Source organism: Mobula birostris, chromosome 6 (assembly GCF_030028105.1).
Source record: "Mobula birostris isolate sMobBir1 chromosome 6, sMobBir1.hap1, whole genome shotgun sequence".
NCBI lineage: Eukaryota > Metazoa > Chordata > Chondrichthyes > Myliobatiformes > Myliobatidae > Mobula > Mobula birostris.
This window is the reverse complement of record NC_092375.1, coordinates 85,575,743-85,592,799: the sequence shown is the minus strand read 5'-3', so window position 1 is coordinate 85,592,799 and position 17,057 is coordinate 85,575,743. Positions and strand designations below refer to the sequence as shown.

The window sequence follows — 17,057 nt, the reverse complement described above, 5'->3', positions numbered from 1 at the left end:
AAAGCTTCATTCACAAACAGTGCCCTATTACCATATTTCTATTGTTTGGCTTTCTTTGGAGACCATTTACAATAAATTAAGCTCATCAAATAAACAAATTATGTTATTAATCTTTATGATCTGATAGGGGAATGAGGAGAAAACATATTTTGTTTCTAAAGTTTATCCACAGATCCTGAGGTAAAATGCCCAGAAAAGTTATTCTTATTATGTATTTGAGTTTTCCCCAATATGCTTTCTCCCACTATCTGCCAGGATATTCACAGAATTTAAAGTTAGTTGTGCATTAACTATTATGACTAAAGAAATAAGTCCTCCTGTGGCTTTTATTCATATTCATATTCCATGTTCTCTAATGGAAAAGTGACTTCTGCTTTCTTTTCTAAACAACTGATCCATTACTCTTGGTGTTCCCTTCAGATTCAATTAGATTTTCTGTACATTTCATAGACTGTTTTATTTGCAAAAATATGTAATAGTGCAAAATTCCAAGTTGGTATCTTACTTATACCAAACCTGCATGTGAAGCACAAGAGCCATGAAACACATACTAATTGCAGAATAAGTCAGAAAATGAAAATACTTGAAATGCATAAAAATGCTTCATTTTCAATAATATAGGGGGCAGAGGATTTTCTATTTTTATATAGAAGTCTTGGTTGGACTATGCCTGGATGACTGAAAATATTTCCAAAATTATGGGAAGGAAATACGGTCCTTAGCAGAAATGTAATTTAGGTTCACTAGAATGACTCCTGGGTGTAAAAGTTAAATCATGGAGAGGTTACGGGAATTTGGTTGTACTACCTGGAGAATTTAGAAGATTAAGGGAACATCTGAGCCAATCAGTAAGCCAAAATACCGTAGGCCTTTAGAAGTGAAATTAAAAAACACTTGTAATAGAAAGGGTGACAAAGTTTGGAACATTCTGTGTTAGGGCCAATAGTTAATTTTAAATCTGAGACTGATAGGATGTGTTAATCAATGGTATTAAAGGATATGGAGCAAAGGCAAACTTAGAGTTGGGCTATTAATCAGCCAAGATCTCACAAAACAGCACAAAATACTGTTCATTATTCCTGTTCTTACATTAAGACAAGATATTGCTGATGAAATGCCATCATTGCTAATGTTCTGTCTTCAGGATCCTTTGTTTCAGATTTCCAGTATCCACAAATACAGACTCAGTTTGGAGATGTCACACATGACATTCCTTCAAGATTCTGAACACACATTTTTCAGTGTTCAAAGTACCTACGTATGAATCTATATATTTACCATTTATACATTGCTGGAACAGCCTATAAAATTTAATAATGCCTCTATGAATAACACTGTTTATAATACACACGAATAGTTCAGAAACCTGATGAAATGATGACCAAACCATCAGAATGGTTTAAAAGACTTCAATGATCAAAATTTACTGTAACTGTTGAGAGCAAAACACGTAACATGTGTTATTTGTCAGAAGTGCAATATATAGATTAAACCAAAGAGGTGGTGAGATAGACCATGATGCCCATTCACAGCTGCCAACAACCTTTGGTTATTACAGTTACATAATATGTATTTAATGGTACTCTGGAAGGAAGATTCTCTGCCTACTACCAACGGTCAACCAATGTTTATTCCATCCTAAACATTCAAGGTAACCAAACATTCAAGATGTGTGCTACCCCATGGATGATCATCACCATGATCACAAACCTTAATTGGCATCTCTGCACCTGGCCAGCATCTCTCTGACCCACAAGTTGAAACAAAATTTATTTCTAAATTCTTCCACAGCTTTAATATGCCTTAAAAGGACTGTACTGTGCTGTAATGTTCTAAAACCTGTGCCAACCAACAGCAGGAGTATTCAAGGACAATTTCAACTTCTCATTGCTACAGGCAGAAGTTCCCACTTGCTTCAAAAAGGCAACACAACTCTAAAACATCATGCATACAGCATCGTCAGCCAACATCCCTGTAATTTCATTCTTCAAGCATCCAGCCCCTATTTTGTTTCATCTTTCACTTCTCATCCATGAAACTTCTTGGCTTGTTTTTTTAAGGAATTTTTTGATGTCATTATCACCTCCACCAGCTTGCAATAATAACACAACCACTGCACCAACCTGATATCTAATAGCAATAAAGTTTGGGTTGTCACTAAGGAGATCTCTAGGTTCATTTCATGGACTTCCCCTGCACGTCTCCTCCCCACCCACCCAGCAACTCAAAGAGTTAGTTGCTATGCTAAACTCTAGGACTTTAATAATGAACAACTTTAATTCATCCAATTTTCTTTGACAAACAATATGGTCAATTAACAGTTGGAGATGCAACTCTTCCCCCATCCTAATGCTAATAAATACTATGATATAAAAAGGAAATAAAAACTTGAACTATAAAAATTATTTTATTAGGAGATGTGAGAGGCAATTGTTTAGATAGGCACGTTAATGTGAGAAGAATGGAAGCATATGAATATTATGCAGGCAGAGGAGTTTAGTTCAGAATCAGAATTAATGTTGTGAACTGGTATATGTCGTGAAATTTGTTAATTTAGCGCAGCAGTAAAATGCAATACATGATAACCCAGAGAAAATAAATAAATCATTACAGTAAATATATACATGTTAAATAATTAAATGTAAAATAGTGCAAAAACAGAAATAATCTTTAAAAATTGAGATTGTGTTCATGGGTTCTACGTCCATTTAGGAATCATATGTCAGAGAGGGAAGAAGCTGATCATGAATCGCTCAGTGTGTGCCCCCAGGATTCTGTACCTCCTTCCTGACAGTAACAATGTCCTGGGTGATAGGGGTTCTTAATAATGGATGCCACCTTTCTGAGGCACTGCGCCTTGAAGCTTTGATATGACGGAGGCTGGTACCCAAGACGGAGCTGAATTTTGCAACTTTCTGCAGTTTCTTTCGATCCTGTGCAATAGCCACTCCCACAGTGACAACCAAATCTTCTCAAACAGATAATGAAATACAGCCACTGCCTTGCTTTCTTTATAGCTGCATTGGTATGTTGGGACCAGGTTGGATCCTCAGAGATCTTGACACCCAGGAACTTGAAATTGCTCACTCCCTCCACTGCTGATCTCTCAATGAGGACTGGTGTGTGTTCCATTGTGGACTTTCTGAAGTCCGCAATCAGCTGTTTGGTCTTACTGACGTTGAGTGCAAGGTTGTTGCTGCGACACCACTCCACTAACTCTTGCTCCTGTACGCCCTCTCACCTCCAGCTAAGACCACTAACTCTCGCTCCTGTACGCCCTCTCACCTCCAGCTAAGACCACTAACTCTTGCTCCTGTACGCCCTCTCACCTCCAGCTAAGACCACTAGCTCTTGCTCCTGTACGCCCTCTCACCTCCAGCTAAGACCACTAGCTCTTGCTCCTGTACGCCCTCTCACCTCCAGCTAAGACCACTAGCTCTTGCCCCTGTACGCCCTCTCACCTCCAGCTAAGAATCTACCAACAATGGTAGTATCATCAGCAAGCTTATAGATGGTATTTGAGCTATACTTAGCCACACAGTAATGGGTATAAAGAGAGTAAAGCAGTTGGCTAAGCACACATCCTTGAGGCGTGCCAGTGTTGTTAGTCGACGAGGAGATATTATTACCAATCTGCATAGATTGTGGTCTTCCGGTTAGGAAGTAGAGGATCCAATTGCAGAGGGAGATACGGAGGCCCAGGTTCTGTAGGCTTGTCAATCAGGACTGTGAGAATGATGTTGTTAAATGCTGAGCAATAGTCAAAGAACAACATCTTGACATATGTGTTTACATCGTTCAGATAATCTAAGGCCATGTGAAGAGTCACTGAGATTGCATCTGCCACAGACCTACTGTGGCAAAAGGCAAACTGCAGAGGGTCCAGGTCCTTGCTGAGGCAGGAGTTGATTCTAACCATGATTAACCTCTCAAAACATTTCATCACCGTAGATGTGAGTGCTACTGGGCGACAGTCCTTAAGGCAGCTTACACTACTCTTCTTGGGCACTGGTATAACTTATGCCCTTTTGAAGCAGGTGAAAACATCCTTTCGTAGCACAAAGTTGAAAATGTCTTTGAATATACCCGCCAGTTGGTGGGCACAAGTTTCCAAAGCCTTACCAGGTACTCCATCAGGGCATGCCACCTTGCAATGGTTCACCCTCCTGGAAGACAGCCTGACGTTGGCCTTCGTTTATAGTTGGCCACTTGATTACTCATTCAATTGGTTGGGAACAACACTGTGGGCCAAGGGGCCTGTTCCTGTGTTATACTGTCCTATGTTCTGTACATTTTAATTTATTTACATTTACATTAGTATCCTGGTTAGTGTTGCACAAAATGTTAACTCAATTTAATTCTCCTGGTACTGGAATTCAAACACTCTTAGGTAAATGCCTGCCTGTGCTTTTAAAAAGTCATCCATTCCAGTTGCTACTGCTGTGTCAGGGACCTGGGGCAAATCATGTTCTTGCTACTACTGTACTCAGATTCTGGTGCTGGCGCTCCTGCATCAAAGAATTGCCATTGCCCATGCTCAGTGTGGAGATGCTGCCTGTGGGGGTTAGTTTTGAGAGGGTTGGCAGCTTTAAGTGGGACTCTGAGTTGGACCCTGATTAACAAGGTAATAAGCTCAACAACACAGAAATCTCTGCAGTTGGAGAGAACTGAGCAGCCAAACAAAGCGAAGGAGATTCACATCCAACAGGAAGTGATAGGAGAGACCATATACCTGAGTGAGCTTTCAACACATGAAGTAGTAGCAGCACAATTCATTATGGGGAAAGACGTGCATTTTCAGTAACTTACAGTGAAATTAACTAGTAGATTCAAACCTTCTCTACATAGATTCAACATAGCACTCCAAATAACTAGACTACACATTAGCCCAAATCAGTGACGTTCAATAACACCAAATGCTCTTTTTTTTTTTGCAAACTAGTACATCCCAATTAAAGGTTACAAGTTTCTTGGCACAAAAACAAATTGCTGGATGAACTCAGTAGTATCTGAGGAGGCAAAGGGGTAGTAGACATTCTAGATCAAGACCCTGCAACAGCACCAGGAGTGCAAAGCAGCTAGCTAGTATAAACAGGCAAGAGGAAGGGAAGTCTAAGATGGTGCCAGCCAACAATGTGACCAATGGTGACGTCCTGCAGATGTTTGAGTAACTACTTTTTACTACTGCTTCTTCCAAATACCATTCTATTACTAAGCTGTGTGTAACTGAAACCTGCGGTTTACATTTTGGTGGTGTGTTTTTGGGTTGATTGAGTGATCTGGTGCTTTGCTGTCTCCAAGGGAGTTCGGTGAGGTTGGGAGTGGAGTGTGCAGCCTGGAAGCAAGGTGCAAGCCCATGATCAGCTCCATTACTTCTCTCCAATGGGCGAAAAGCAAGGTTGAAGTTGGCAAAGATGACAGTGGAGGTTGGGCAGGTGTCCTACATCATCTACCTGTGTTTAACCAGGCTTCCTTACCCTTTCTTTAGTGGCTGTAAGAGGAATGTGCAGAAGTCTTTGGCTCCACCTTGCAAGGATGATGAGCAAGATTTATGACCATGGACTCATTTCGGGGGACTTTGAGGCTCACGTTACAGGTATTTCCAGATTTTGGTTACTTCTTTTTTTGCTGTTTTTGAGCAGTTTGATTAGGGTGATCAGTGAGGATTGGGAAACTTTTGAGAAGGCTGGCTCTGAGGCCTGAGGTCAGCTAGCAGCACAGCACCGAACTGAACTATCCAGTTTAAGATGGCGCTACTGAAGGTGGTCAACTTACTAGCTGTTCCCAAAGCAAGAAATACAACTAAATGCTTATTAACGAACTCTTTTTTCTGTAGAAAAATAATTATGGTAAATAACCACCGCTAACAATGAAGAGGCATGTAAAGGCGAGGCTGAGTCAAGGTTGAAGCGTGCAGTGCGAGACAGAGTCACAGAGTGGTCCAAGGCATGATCGAGCCGTGCAAAGCAGAGAAAAGTCAGAGTGGAGGAGATTTGGAGCCTGTGTACCTAAACTGAGAGCAAGGTTTTATCGATCTAAGCGCCAGGCCAATTTGGAAAGGTCGGGTACAGGGCCATGGGGTCCAGGCCCAGAGCATATCAAAGCAACAGTGCTTGGGTCTTCAAGTGAGGAATGACCCAATATCTGGACAATTTAAATGCTGGGCCAGATGAATTGAAAAGAGGGTGTCAGGACCAGAGGAGAAGGTCGGGCCAATTCTGCTGACTGCTCTGCGACGCTTACTCCACTGTACACTGCACTGAGGCTAAGACTGAAGGCCTGCTCCAGGTTCCGTGACGTTTACTCTGCTATGCGCTAAACTGAGGATGAGGCTGTGGGCCTGCTCCAGGCTTCATGGCTGAGGACTCACTTTTGTTCTAAATGCTATCTGCTTACTTTAATTGTTTGCACGATTTGTTTTCTTTCCCATCTGCACATTGGGTGTTTGTTTTTTTTAAAATGGGTTCTTTTGGGTTTCTTATATTGTGGTTGCCTGTAAGGAAACAAATCTCAAGGTTGTATAATGCATACTTTGATGACAAATGTACTTTGAACTTTGAAATTAATAGAATACTGGACCCCTGGTATGTTGTTTGATAATCTATGTGTTGTTCGCTTACTTTTTGCTGTTTGTACAATTTGTTTTTTTTTTGTGCTTTTATGTTTGGTGTTTTCTGTGACAGGTTCCAAGGTGTTTCGTTGTTTCATGGCTGCCTGCAGGAGGATGAATCTCATAGATGTATTCTGAATGCATACTTTAATAACAAATGTACTTTAAATCTTTGAGGAGGCATGGGCTGACATTTGATAGGTGGTACCAAGTGAGAAGGGCGATGATGAGCAGATGAAGTTTGGTAGAGAAGAGGAAGTGGGTGTGTTGGGAGACAGCAGTTGATAAGTTAAAGGTAGTGACAGATAAAGAAACAAGAAAAAAAGGAGCAGATGAATCAAATGGGGGTAGTGGGGAAAGAGCTTTAAACATACTACAGGCTTGGTAATCAATTTATTTTGTTCATTTTAAACATTCAGTCTTACTTTTGTTAAAAAAAAAAGTATATATATAAAAATTAAATCATCTTATGAAACTGATGGATAATACATACCCCTTCAAAAGCATAAACAAAATATGCTCATGAGAACATATATATTCCACTGTAGGAGTGCGCATACCAATCTGCCTCCGCAAAATGTTGTTAAAGATTTGGGTGACATCCTTCTTCCCCTATTTTATGAAATACATAATAACCAAGTCAAAGACTGACCATCAGCAGATGGGTATTTTGAAAATAATTCCAACAATATGAAACTATTAATTAAAATCAATAAACACAAGATTTTAGAGCCAATCTTTAAAACCAATTACAAACTCAAAATTAAAAATGTAGTTAGCTGATTGAATAACTTAAAAGCTCACAATTGTGGCCTGCACCTTCTAATAAAAAGTTGGTTCTCCATATTGGACTGCTATATTTACCTTTGTATGTGTTCAGGATACTACAGAAGCATACTCAAACCAAATGCACGGCTGAACACCACTGTTAGACCACAGTACTCGACTGCAGGACTAGTCCAGCCCTGAAGCATAGATTTCAGAAGTTTCCCAATAAATCAGCTGGGAAGTTTCCCCACTGAAACTACAGTAGGTTAGATATGGCACAGGAAAAGTGAGACCATTCATCTTAACAATGGGTACAGACAACAAAGAAAAGCCAGTTCAAGATAAGAGACATTTTTTGATGAAATCTCTGATAATCCATGATTCAGAAATCCCAATGCTTTGGCAGTTGCATCACTGCGCCCCGACCCTCATGCACCCTCCAACAAACCAGGGCCACTGTTTGTTCCTTCTGAAGAACAATGACCTTAGTTGCTGTGTTCCTGTGAAACTCAATTGGTTCTGATTCCTACATCCTTATTATATTTACTAGGGCCTTCTTCCCTGCTCTCCCTCAAAACTTACTGGAACATGTGTTATTCCACTGCTGAGCATTTTCTATTCCACTTCTAAGAGCCTTAAACAGATGCGCTCAATATTGGCAAATGGAAAAATTCCCAAATTATTTAAATTGCATCTAATTTCAGTGCTTTATAAAACAAATTTCTGATGCTACATGAAATATTTTACCTTTCCTAAATGTAATTTCATTCGAAGGTTCCCAACCTGTTGCAGTTTACAATGATGATTCCAGACAGAATGGTTCCTTGTTAATCTGCCCAGAATCTCCTATTGCAAACTGGAAGTAAAGCCAAGTATAGCACGCTCTATACAAAGTACAAATCTGGAGGTCTGGAGTGGTTTGACTATCTAAGTCCAAAAAAGTATTTCTAAACAATCCAAAAACAGCTCTTCCAATCAATCACATTTTCATTTATATTCTATTGTGAGGATATAAACCTGTGACAAGTCAAGATGATTAAATTCTGCAGTCAAGGAGGTAGTTAATATAATGAAATGTGTGAAAATGATAATACAAATACAGAATTGCAGACTTAGAGAATTTATCTGGAGCTGAGGACTATCAACTTTGAAAAATACTGAGGAACAAAGTAACGTGTGTGTTGCACATTTTAATGAAAGAAATTATATCTTTTGCTGAAGCAGAAACATTCTCCCTTTGCTTCAAAGAATCTTTATTTTATCTAGGCTGTAGCAAACTCCATCTCTAGGCATGTTACATACACATTCAGACTGAACAGATGCAAAAAGTCATTGCTCTTAAACTTAGCCCTTATGGTTAAAATTTTGACCATAGCTTACTGCAGAAGTCCAAATGTTTATAAACTTTTCCTTCTACTTCAATGCATAATATAATAACTAAAGGGAAATTGTATACTGTTTGCCTATACACTCACGTAAAATAGAAACACGAAAGCATTTTGAGAGAGTATCTTCTTCACTATATAGTTGTACTCGCATCATAGTTGTACTTTGAGCAAGAGGGACGTAGTTATTGCCACCTGAAATACATTTTTTTTCCACAGGACAACTATCACAAATACATCCTCTCCAGGATTTCTTACCTCAAAGTCAATCAGTTGCAAGTGTGCAATTAATGATATCAGCAGTCCACTATTATATAGCTCCTGTGCCAGCTGTGCAACTGTTTCAGTCTGAGGCTCCTTATCATTGGTACCACACAGTGTCTCTTTCATGGTTAACAGGCATTTCGACACTTCCTCAGAGGCCTTGAGTCAAAGGAAAAACATAAGTAAATTTGTTTCCAGGTTTCAGCTGCGGAAAAGAGTAAGATTAAAAAAATTTAGATAGAAATCAATTTTTGTTGAAGACAAGATCAAAATTAAATTTGGAGAGATCTCTCTCTGGAGTTGCACAAGTCACAACATGTACAGTGTTAAGATTAAATTTCTGAAATAAAAACATTAACATATTTCTATAAAAATTTTAGCAATAAGCATCACTTTTAAATGTTAATACCATTATTTACACCATACTGTCAAACTTGCCCTGAGTATTGTAAAAATATCAATGTTGTTTTTTGTTTTATGCAAATACTCTCTTCATAGAACTGGAAAAATAATTCTGCTTTCAATAGAAAGCACTCCATTTGGATGCATAATACTTGGTATGGCAAATGCTCTGCACATTACTGCAAGAAACTGCAAAGTTGTGGACACAGCTCAGCACATCTCAGGAACCAGACTGGCCTCTGAATGCTGTCTATAATGCAGCCAGTATAATTAAAAGCCCCAAGCACCCCAGAGGTTTTCTCTTCTCCCTTCACCCAACGAGCAGAAGATAAAATATCCTGAAAGCATGTGCCATGAGGCTCAAGGGCAGCTTGCCACAGATTCACTGTAAATTCAGACTCCTTCTTGTACGACAAGATGAACTCTACCTCACGATCTACCTTGTTAGGAACTTGTACTTTATGGTATTCCTGTACAGTCTCTGTAGCTTTTACTCTTTATTCTGCATTGTTATTGTTTTACCTTGTTCTACGTCAATACTTGTGTAATGATCAGTATGGAAGACCAGCTTTCCACTGTACCTCGGTACATGTCAATAATGAATCAATACTAAAGTAATTCTCAATTCTTAGAAAGCTGTGTTTCCAATGGAACTGACATTCAATACTGTTCAAAGCCTCATCTGGTATCACAGATAAAGGATAGTCCATGCTATTTACCCAATACCCCCTCCCCCCAATAGACACCGTGAGACTATTTTATTGCCACGTAATCTATCTACATGGATGGGATCAACAGTAAGTTAACACTATTCTATGACCCAAAAAAACCTTGTTTCACCAAATAATACAGAAAAATACTAAAATAGAACTATTCAGGAAGACACAGAGGTACAACTCACAGGAACCATAAGCAAACGGTTCATGGGATCAAATTTGTGAAATGTGTAGATTTGGAAAGTGATGCTTAATAACTATAGACCACTTCTTGCAGCTGTCAGTTATATTTTCTTTATGAATGATTTCTTCTCTTTACGTACATCCTGTGCAGCACACAACTATCAACATCAAAAATGATCTTCACAAAGAATTTAGTCTGTTGAATAATTTGCTCACTTCACGATATTGTGGTAGTTAACTGCTTAATCCCATGCCACTCAGTTAGCCTCTCCCCGATGGGAGGAGCTCACATACTGTACAAGCAAGGTTATCACTAAAGTTCAGTTGAATAGCCTGCATGCTGCTGGCATACTCATGGTGTCTGCACTCTCACTCAATATCGAACACAATACACTAATTCATGCTCATTGCATCTACAACTCCATTTAAGTTACTTCAACTCAATTGCTGCATCAACTTACCAATAAAAAGTTCTAATAAAAGGCAGAAACAGTGCACGTGTTGACTGACCCAATGTTGCATTAACTCATCTCAACCTACCACAGTTCTCCTCTAACAATTTTTATTCAGCTTGATGGATGCACAACATTTAGTTGCAGGGTCACCAAATGAATCGCTGTTGAGGAGTTCCTAATAGTGATGTACATCATTGTCTTCACATGGTCATCCTTGCAGGGATATGGGCTGAACACAGAACTGGGGCAAGTTGGTTGGCATGGACTCATTGGGTTGAAATGGCCTGCATCCCTGTTGTATTGCTCTATGACTCTACAAGATCAAGTGCTGTAGGGGCATATCACATCACATAGCCCTCCCTTTTCACCGTCTTCCTCCATATATACATGCTTCCACTTCCTCTAATCCCATCAGATGGCTCCGCTAATGGCACTGTACCGCGGTAATTACGTTACTGGCATCCAGAGTTCTAAATCACTGATCAAGAGACTAACTCAAATCTCACTATTGTAACTGCATAATTTAAATTCCAGTAATGAAATAAGTCCAGAATATGAGGTTGTCCCAGCAATATTAACTATGAAACTGCCAGACTGTCATTAAAGCAAAATAAACTACAGATTCTGGAAATCTGAAACTAAAAACAGAGAATGGTGAAAATACAGAATATCAGGCAACATCCGTATAGCTCAAGGGTTTCCCAACCTTTTTTTATGCCATTAACCGAGGGGTCCATGGACCCCAGGTTGGGAACGTGTGGTGGAGAGAGAAAGAGTTAACTTTTCTGATCAATGACCTTTCATCAGAACTTAGAATTTTAATTTACATTGAAAGGGGTGGAAAGAACAAAGGGAATAAATGCTAAGACTGAGAGTATGATGAAGTAAAAAGTCTATTGCAGTCTACATGAAGACTTGTTGACAAGGTACAACAAGGGATATCAGTCCAAAATTTTTAGATCCCATAGGTTCAAGGCAACTAAGCAATTGTAACCAAAATTGGTTTGGAAACAGAAGGCAGAGGAAGTATGCTTTTGTCAATGAATGCTGGTAACCAGTAGTGCAATAGAGAAATTGGTGCTGGGACCTTAACTGTGTGTAGCATTGATGAGTTGCTAAGATGGGCACAGATATGGCAGATGAAATTTAAAACTAACTAAAAAAAATGTTGATGTGACACACTTTGGGAAGACTATTAAGGTTAGGATGGTATCCACAGTGGGCGATATTGCCCCCCCCCACCCCAGGGGTGGTGGGAGTTTCTAAGAGGGCGATAAAGATAAAAGGGGTAGCAATGGGAGCAGCTGAGGGATCACAGGGTTAATTTCAAAATGAATTACTTATCAGCATTTGATCCTTAGTGCCTCATAATTGATTACAATGGTCATGTAATCACTTCATCTCTCATTAACCCACCATTCTCTTGGACTTTGCTCAAAGTGCATTGAGTTGTTGAAGGGAAATGTGACACTTCTATACTTGGCATATCATGAGAAATCTGGACTGAAGAAATTGTGTTGCATGGGCTGGGCCCGGAAGTACCATTGGCCTTCACCACTGTAATGCAGTGTTAGCTAGAACGATTCCCATACTCTAAACACAGTGATGCATTTCCTGTGAATTAGGGAATGGTTTCAATGGGGTGAAGTTCAGAATTTGCCCTTTTAAATTGTCTTGACAGCATTTCTCTAGCTCATGGTCCAACTGAGGTATTGCTGCCCTGCTTTCTGTACCTTCAGGCAAAGTCAAGTTTTGCTTGAGCTGTTATGACATCATAACTTTCTTTTTCATTGATCGCAGTGGACTTAAACAACAGGTGATTGACCATGATCATTAATCCATAAAGAAAATGGCAGAAGCAGACTAAATGAAAATGTGTGGAGCATCTGAAATATGGACATACCAGCACCAGGTAACCAACTTCAAATTAGACAAAGGAATGTTGATTGGTATGTGCAAGAAAGATTGAGGAGAGGAGTAATGGATTGCTCATCTGGGAAGTGGCAATGGACTCAAATGGGCCAAATCCTTCAATGTTAATATATGGATTTTTGGATAATATCTCAAAGGACAGAAGACGATGGAAGGACAATCCTGGTGGGGCAGCAGCTTAAAAGACACTTGCTATTTGCAGCTAAAGAGGAGATACGAAAGGAAGCAGACAACTGCAATTCCACTTAACTAGGTTACAAAGGGGAGGTGATGGAGCAGGCTGAAGTGGTCAACTATGCAGAATTCATGGTGGATAAGTTAGTTGTTATTATCATATAGGGCTTGACTATAAAGCTATTCAAAAGTTCAAATTTATGATTACCCAAGGACATGAATGGGTCTGTCTCTTAAGGATTGAGTAGACTTTTTGTAACTTACAAGGAAAATATTCGGAAATTGAAAAATCTAAAATTAAATAGTAAATACTCAAGTTCTGCTGGACTTGCAAAGTAGTTCCAGATTAAATTTTCTGTGCATTCTTAGGAACCCACAAACTAAGATTTCACCAACCAAAGAAATATCAAGTCCCCCTCATGAAGTCACAAGACTCAAGGATTAGACAAAGCAAACCCTAAATAGCTTTACCAAAATCTATATCCTCTTCCAAACACTCTCCCCTCACTATTATAACTAAGTTGAAAGAGTTGCTTACTTTGCCTTCAAAACTTTACCATGAGCTTGGTCATACCAACTCCTGTTCATCTTACAAAAGCTTCTTTCTTTCTCAGCCCTCAATTCTATATCCCTCATCTTAGATTTACTTTTCTCAAAACCATTTATAATCATCCATTTTCTAAATGATCCTCACAGCAAGACAGCCAATTCCCATTGGCTTACATCACAATTTGATATTACATCCAATTTTAATTGAAATCCATCAACAATGTGCACAAGACAAAAAAGTTTGCTTCTACTTCTGTGCAATTGCATGTGAAATTTGTCATTTTCTTTCTCCTCTACTTAGATCCACAGGTAATTGATCCCCTTCTTTTGTCTCAATAGAGCAAATTCAGTCTTGCTGCTAAACACAGGACCAATTTGAAGGTATGCTGACAACACCCAGCCTGTCAGCAATTTCAATTCCACAACTATTATACTGGTGACATTATAAACTACACCTCTTCCTGAAGGTATAATTTGCCTTCCCTCCCCAATAACTAGGTGAATGGAAAGCAATACTAAATTTGCAACATTTAATTCTCCAATTTTTAGTATTAATTGATACATCAATTAGAATTATATTGTCCAATGGATCTGTGTTGACACTTTCACCATACTGGTTCACTCTATTGTTCCTTCTTCATAACTGAAAATTTTTTAATTTACATCTGAATGCTCTCAAAGCTATTATTGCTTCCACCACACTTGCAGGTAGTATATTCTGATAATTTTTTGTATATACAGGATTCTGTTTGTAGAAAACTGTCACCATTAACAGTGATACACCACAAAACTAATAACAAACATCCGTAAAAGGAAGGAAATCTGCTGCCCTCAACACCTTGATCTGTAAACAACTCAGTTTCCACAATAAAGTACTGTATCTAAATATTAACTAGCGTCTAAAATAGCCAGGCAAGCCAGTCAGTTGGAAGGTCAATAAATGCAAGCCTACATCAGTGATGCCTATATCCCCTAAATGTATAACTGTGATTTCTGTGCATGTATAGTTTAACCCCAAAAACCTGAAGTTAGCATTAGTGATTCAGGCCTCATCCATAACTACGCCTTTTGCAAGTTTGCCCTGAGAGTAAACAAAAAATTAATTTCAATTTAAGCTATTTATAGGCTCATATTTCAGTAATTACCTTGATAATGTTAACTAGCAACTTGATTATACACTGTTTACCAAATTCTGATACTTAGTTATTTTTAAATGGGGTTTAAATTCAATTATGAAGTTCAATGATATTTTATTAGAATCAAGATTATTTAATGTCATTTACAGCACACAGGTGTAAAGGAGAACTAAATAATTGTTACTCTGAATCAGATATAGTGCAAACACAAAACACAAAAAGATACAGAACACAAAAATAAAAAAAGTTATATACACAAGACATTGTAGCTTATATACATAGATTGATTGCATGTCCATAAAGTGATGTTAGGCACAGGAGTTTGTGTACACAAGGTGACTAGTGGGACATGATAAACTAGCAGTGGTTGGGAGTGCAAGGAGGTGTAGGTTGGTGAGTGGAGGTATTGTTCAACCTTACTGGTTGGGGAAAGAAACTGTTTTTGAGTTTGGTGGTCCCCGTATTGATGCTACGTAGCCTCCTCCCTGATGGAGTAGGGCAAACAGTCCATGAGAAGGGTGGCTAGGATCCTTCATGATGTTACTGGCCTTTTCTCAGCATTTTTCTGTAAATACGTCCTAGATGGTGGGTAGGCTGGTGCCAGTGATGTATTGGGCAGTTTTAACTACCCTTTGTAGAGCCTTCCTGTCTATTGCAGTGCAATTTCCATACCAAGCAGTGATGCAGCATGTTAGGAAGCTCTCTACTGCACATCTGTACAATATGACTATAGATGTACACAGTCCAGCTCTAATCAGTCTTCTCAAAAAGTACAGGCATTGATGAACTTCCCTGGTTGTGCAAGATGTGTAAATAAGGAAACTTAGGATACAAATGTATGATCTAATTTGCTTGCTACTAACTACCAATCTTAAATTCTTAACACTCTTCTACTTTTTTTTTTGCAAATTATTTTAAATTGGAGTCCTCTGTGTACTAATCTTATCTTCAAAATAAAGTTTCACCTGAATGCACTTTCTAAACTTTTAATTTTGAATGTCTCAATTAATTCTTTCCTGAATTATCTACAAACTACATCTTTTCTAACCTTCAAAACTCTCACTCTGACACCCTTGCCTCACTTTGTCTGGAAGGGAGGCCTGATACAGAGCTTCAACTTGAAATGTCAATGATTTCTTCCCCCTGCCCCCCCCCCCCCAAGTTCCTCCAGCACACTGTTCGTTGATTCATTTTTGTGCTCTCTGGTTGTGTTCATAAAGCATAGAGGATCAGCAAGTTTGAAAGGCCTGATTAATTTTTTGCCCACTTTAAAGATTTGTTAATGTAAATCCCCAGATTAATTTGCCTTTCTTGTTCTTCATTATAAAATACATTATTTCACATTTCACCCTATTAAAATTCAACCTGCAATGCAGCTGGCCATTCTACAGGTCCATGTCTTCCTAAAAGTCTGCTGCTGCTGCCTACATCACTGTTTGCAACATTGCCCAGGTTTGCACATTTAATTGATGAGACCATTGCTGGCACCCATGAATGCTTTCTAGAAGTGGAGATAAGCCATTGCCTTGAATTGGTACATTACTGACTATATACTCCATGTCTTTGGTGGTGGGGGGGGGAGGGGGGGGAGGAAAGAGTCCATGAATTTAGGCCCAGCATTATATTCCCAAATTAGGATAGTGTCCCACTTGAAGGCAAACATGCATGTGGTGATATTCTCATGTGCTGATTTTCCAATGTGCCTTGACCTGTCAGATATTAGCAGACACGGGTTTAGGAGGTACCGTCAGAGTGACTTGGGTGAATAAATAAAAATGCATTTATTCAATATTTTAGCCACTAAAATTGGAGGAAGTACCTGGGCTGCATTGTTCTGGATAACTACCAACTGATAAATCTGCTGACATACATGTACATCAGAAGTAGTGTTATTTCCATGGGGTGTCAGGATGCTCCCGACAATTTTCTGTTGCAACAGTGATCAGCAACTTCAATATATGTAATTAAATCATTCAACTGCCCGGGCATAATGTTGCAGCACCTTATAAAAGAATAGGCTTTCGTAATTGTGAAGCACAATCAAATGAATATATGGTTTCACGAATCTCAAGTTCTACATACTCAAAGTAATGAAGTGTAGCAGGCTATCCCAAGCCACATAAATGTAAAAAAGTTTTAATCAGCACTCAGCAAGTACAAGTCCTGCTTTCAGATTCTGCAACCTTCTTCAATTAGGAAAAAGAAGGACAGCCATTTTATGTTAAAACTTGCTTTTGTATGCCACACATCCGGGATTAAGGAAATATTTACCAAGGTATTAACCATTTCCAACAGAGAAACAAAGTGTAATACAGTATGTTCAGTCTGCAATCCCATTTAAAAATTAACTCAACCATTCTTCACATTTCATTTTTTATTTCTAACACATTTTGTTTATTAAAACAGACAATTGGGGGGGGGAAAGAGTCAAAAAGAAGCAACACAAAAAAGAGGGTGTATGTGTGTGAATACAACAGTGAGAG

At 38.9% G+C, this 17,057-nt stretch overlaps 1 protein-coding gene across 1 annotated transcript in view; it reads right to left on the bottom strand.

Moving 5' to 3' along the window:
- cab39l (calcium binding protein 39-like) overlaps window positions 1-17,057 on the bottom strand; it is a 61,239-nt gene that overhangs the window by 12,916 nt on the left and 31,266 nt on the right. The window contains exons 3-4 of the mRNA XM_072260771.1: window positions 9,022-9,186; window positions 7,104-7,222 (exon numbers count right to left, since the gene is read on the bottom strand). Of these exons, the coding sequence (XP_072116872.1) occupies window positions 7,104-7,222; window positions 9,022-9,186 (284 nt within the window). The remainder of the gene's footprint in view (window positions 1-7,103; window positions 7,223-9,021; window positions 9,187-17,057) is intronic.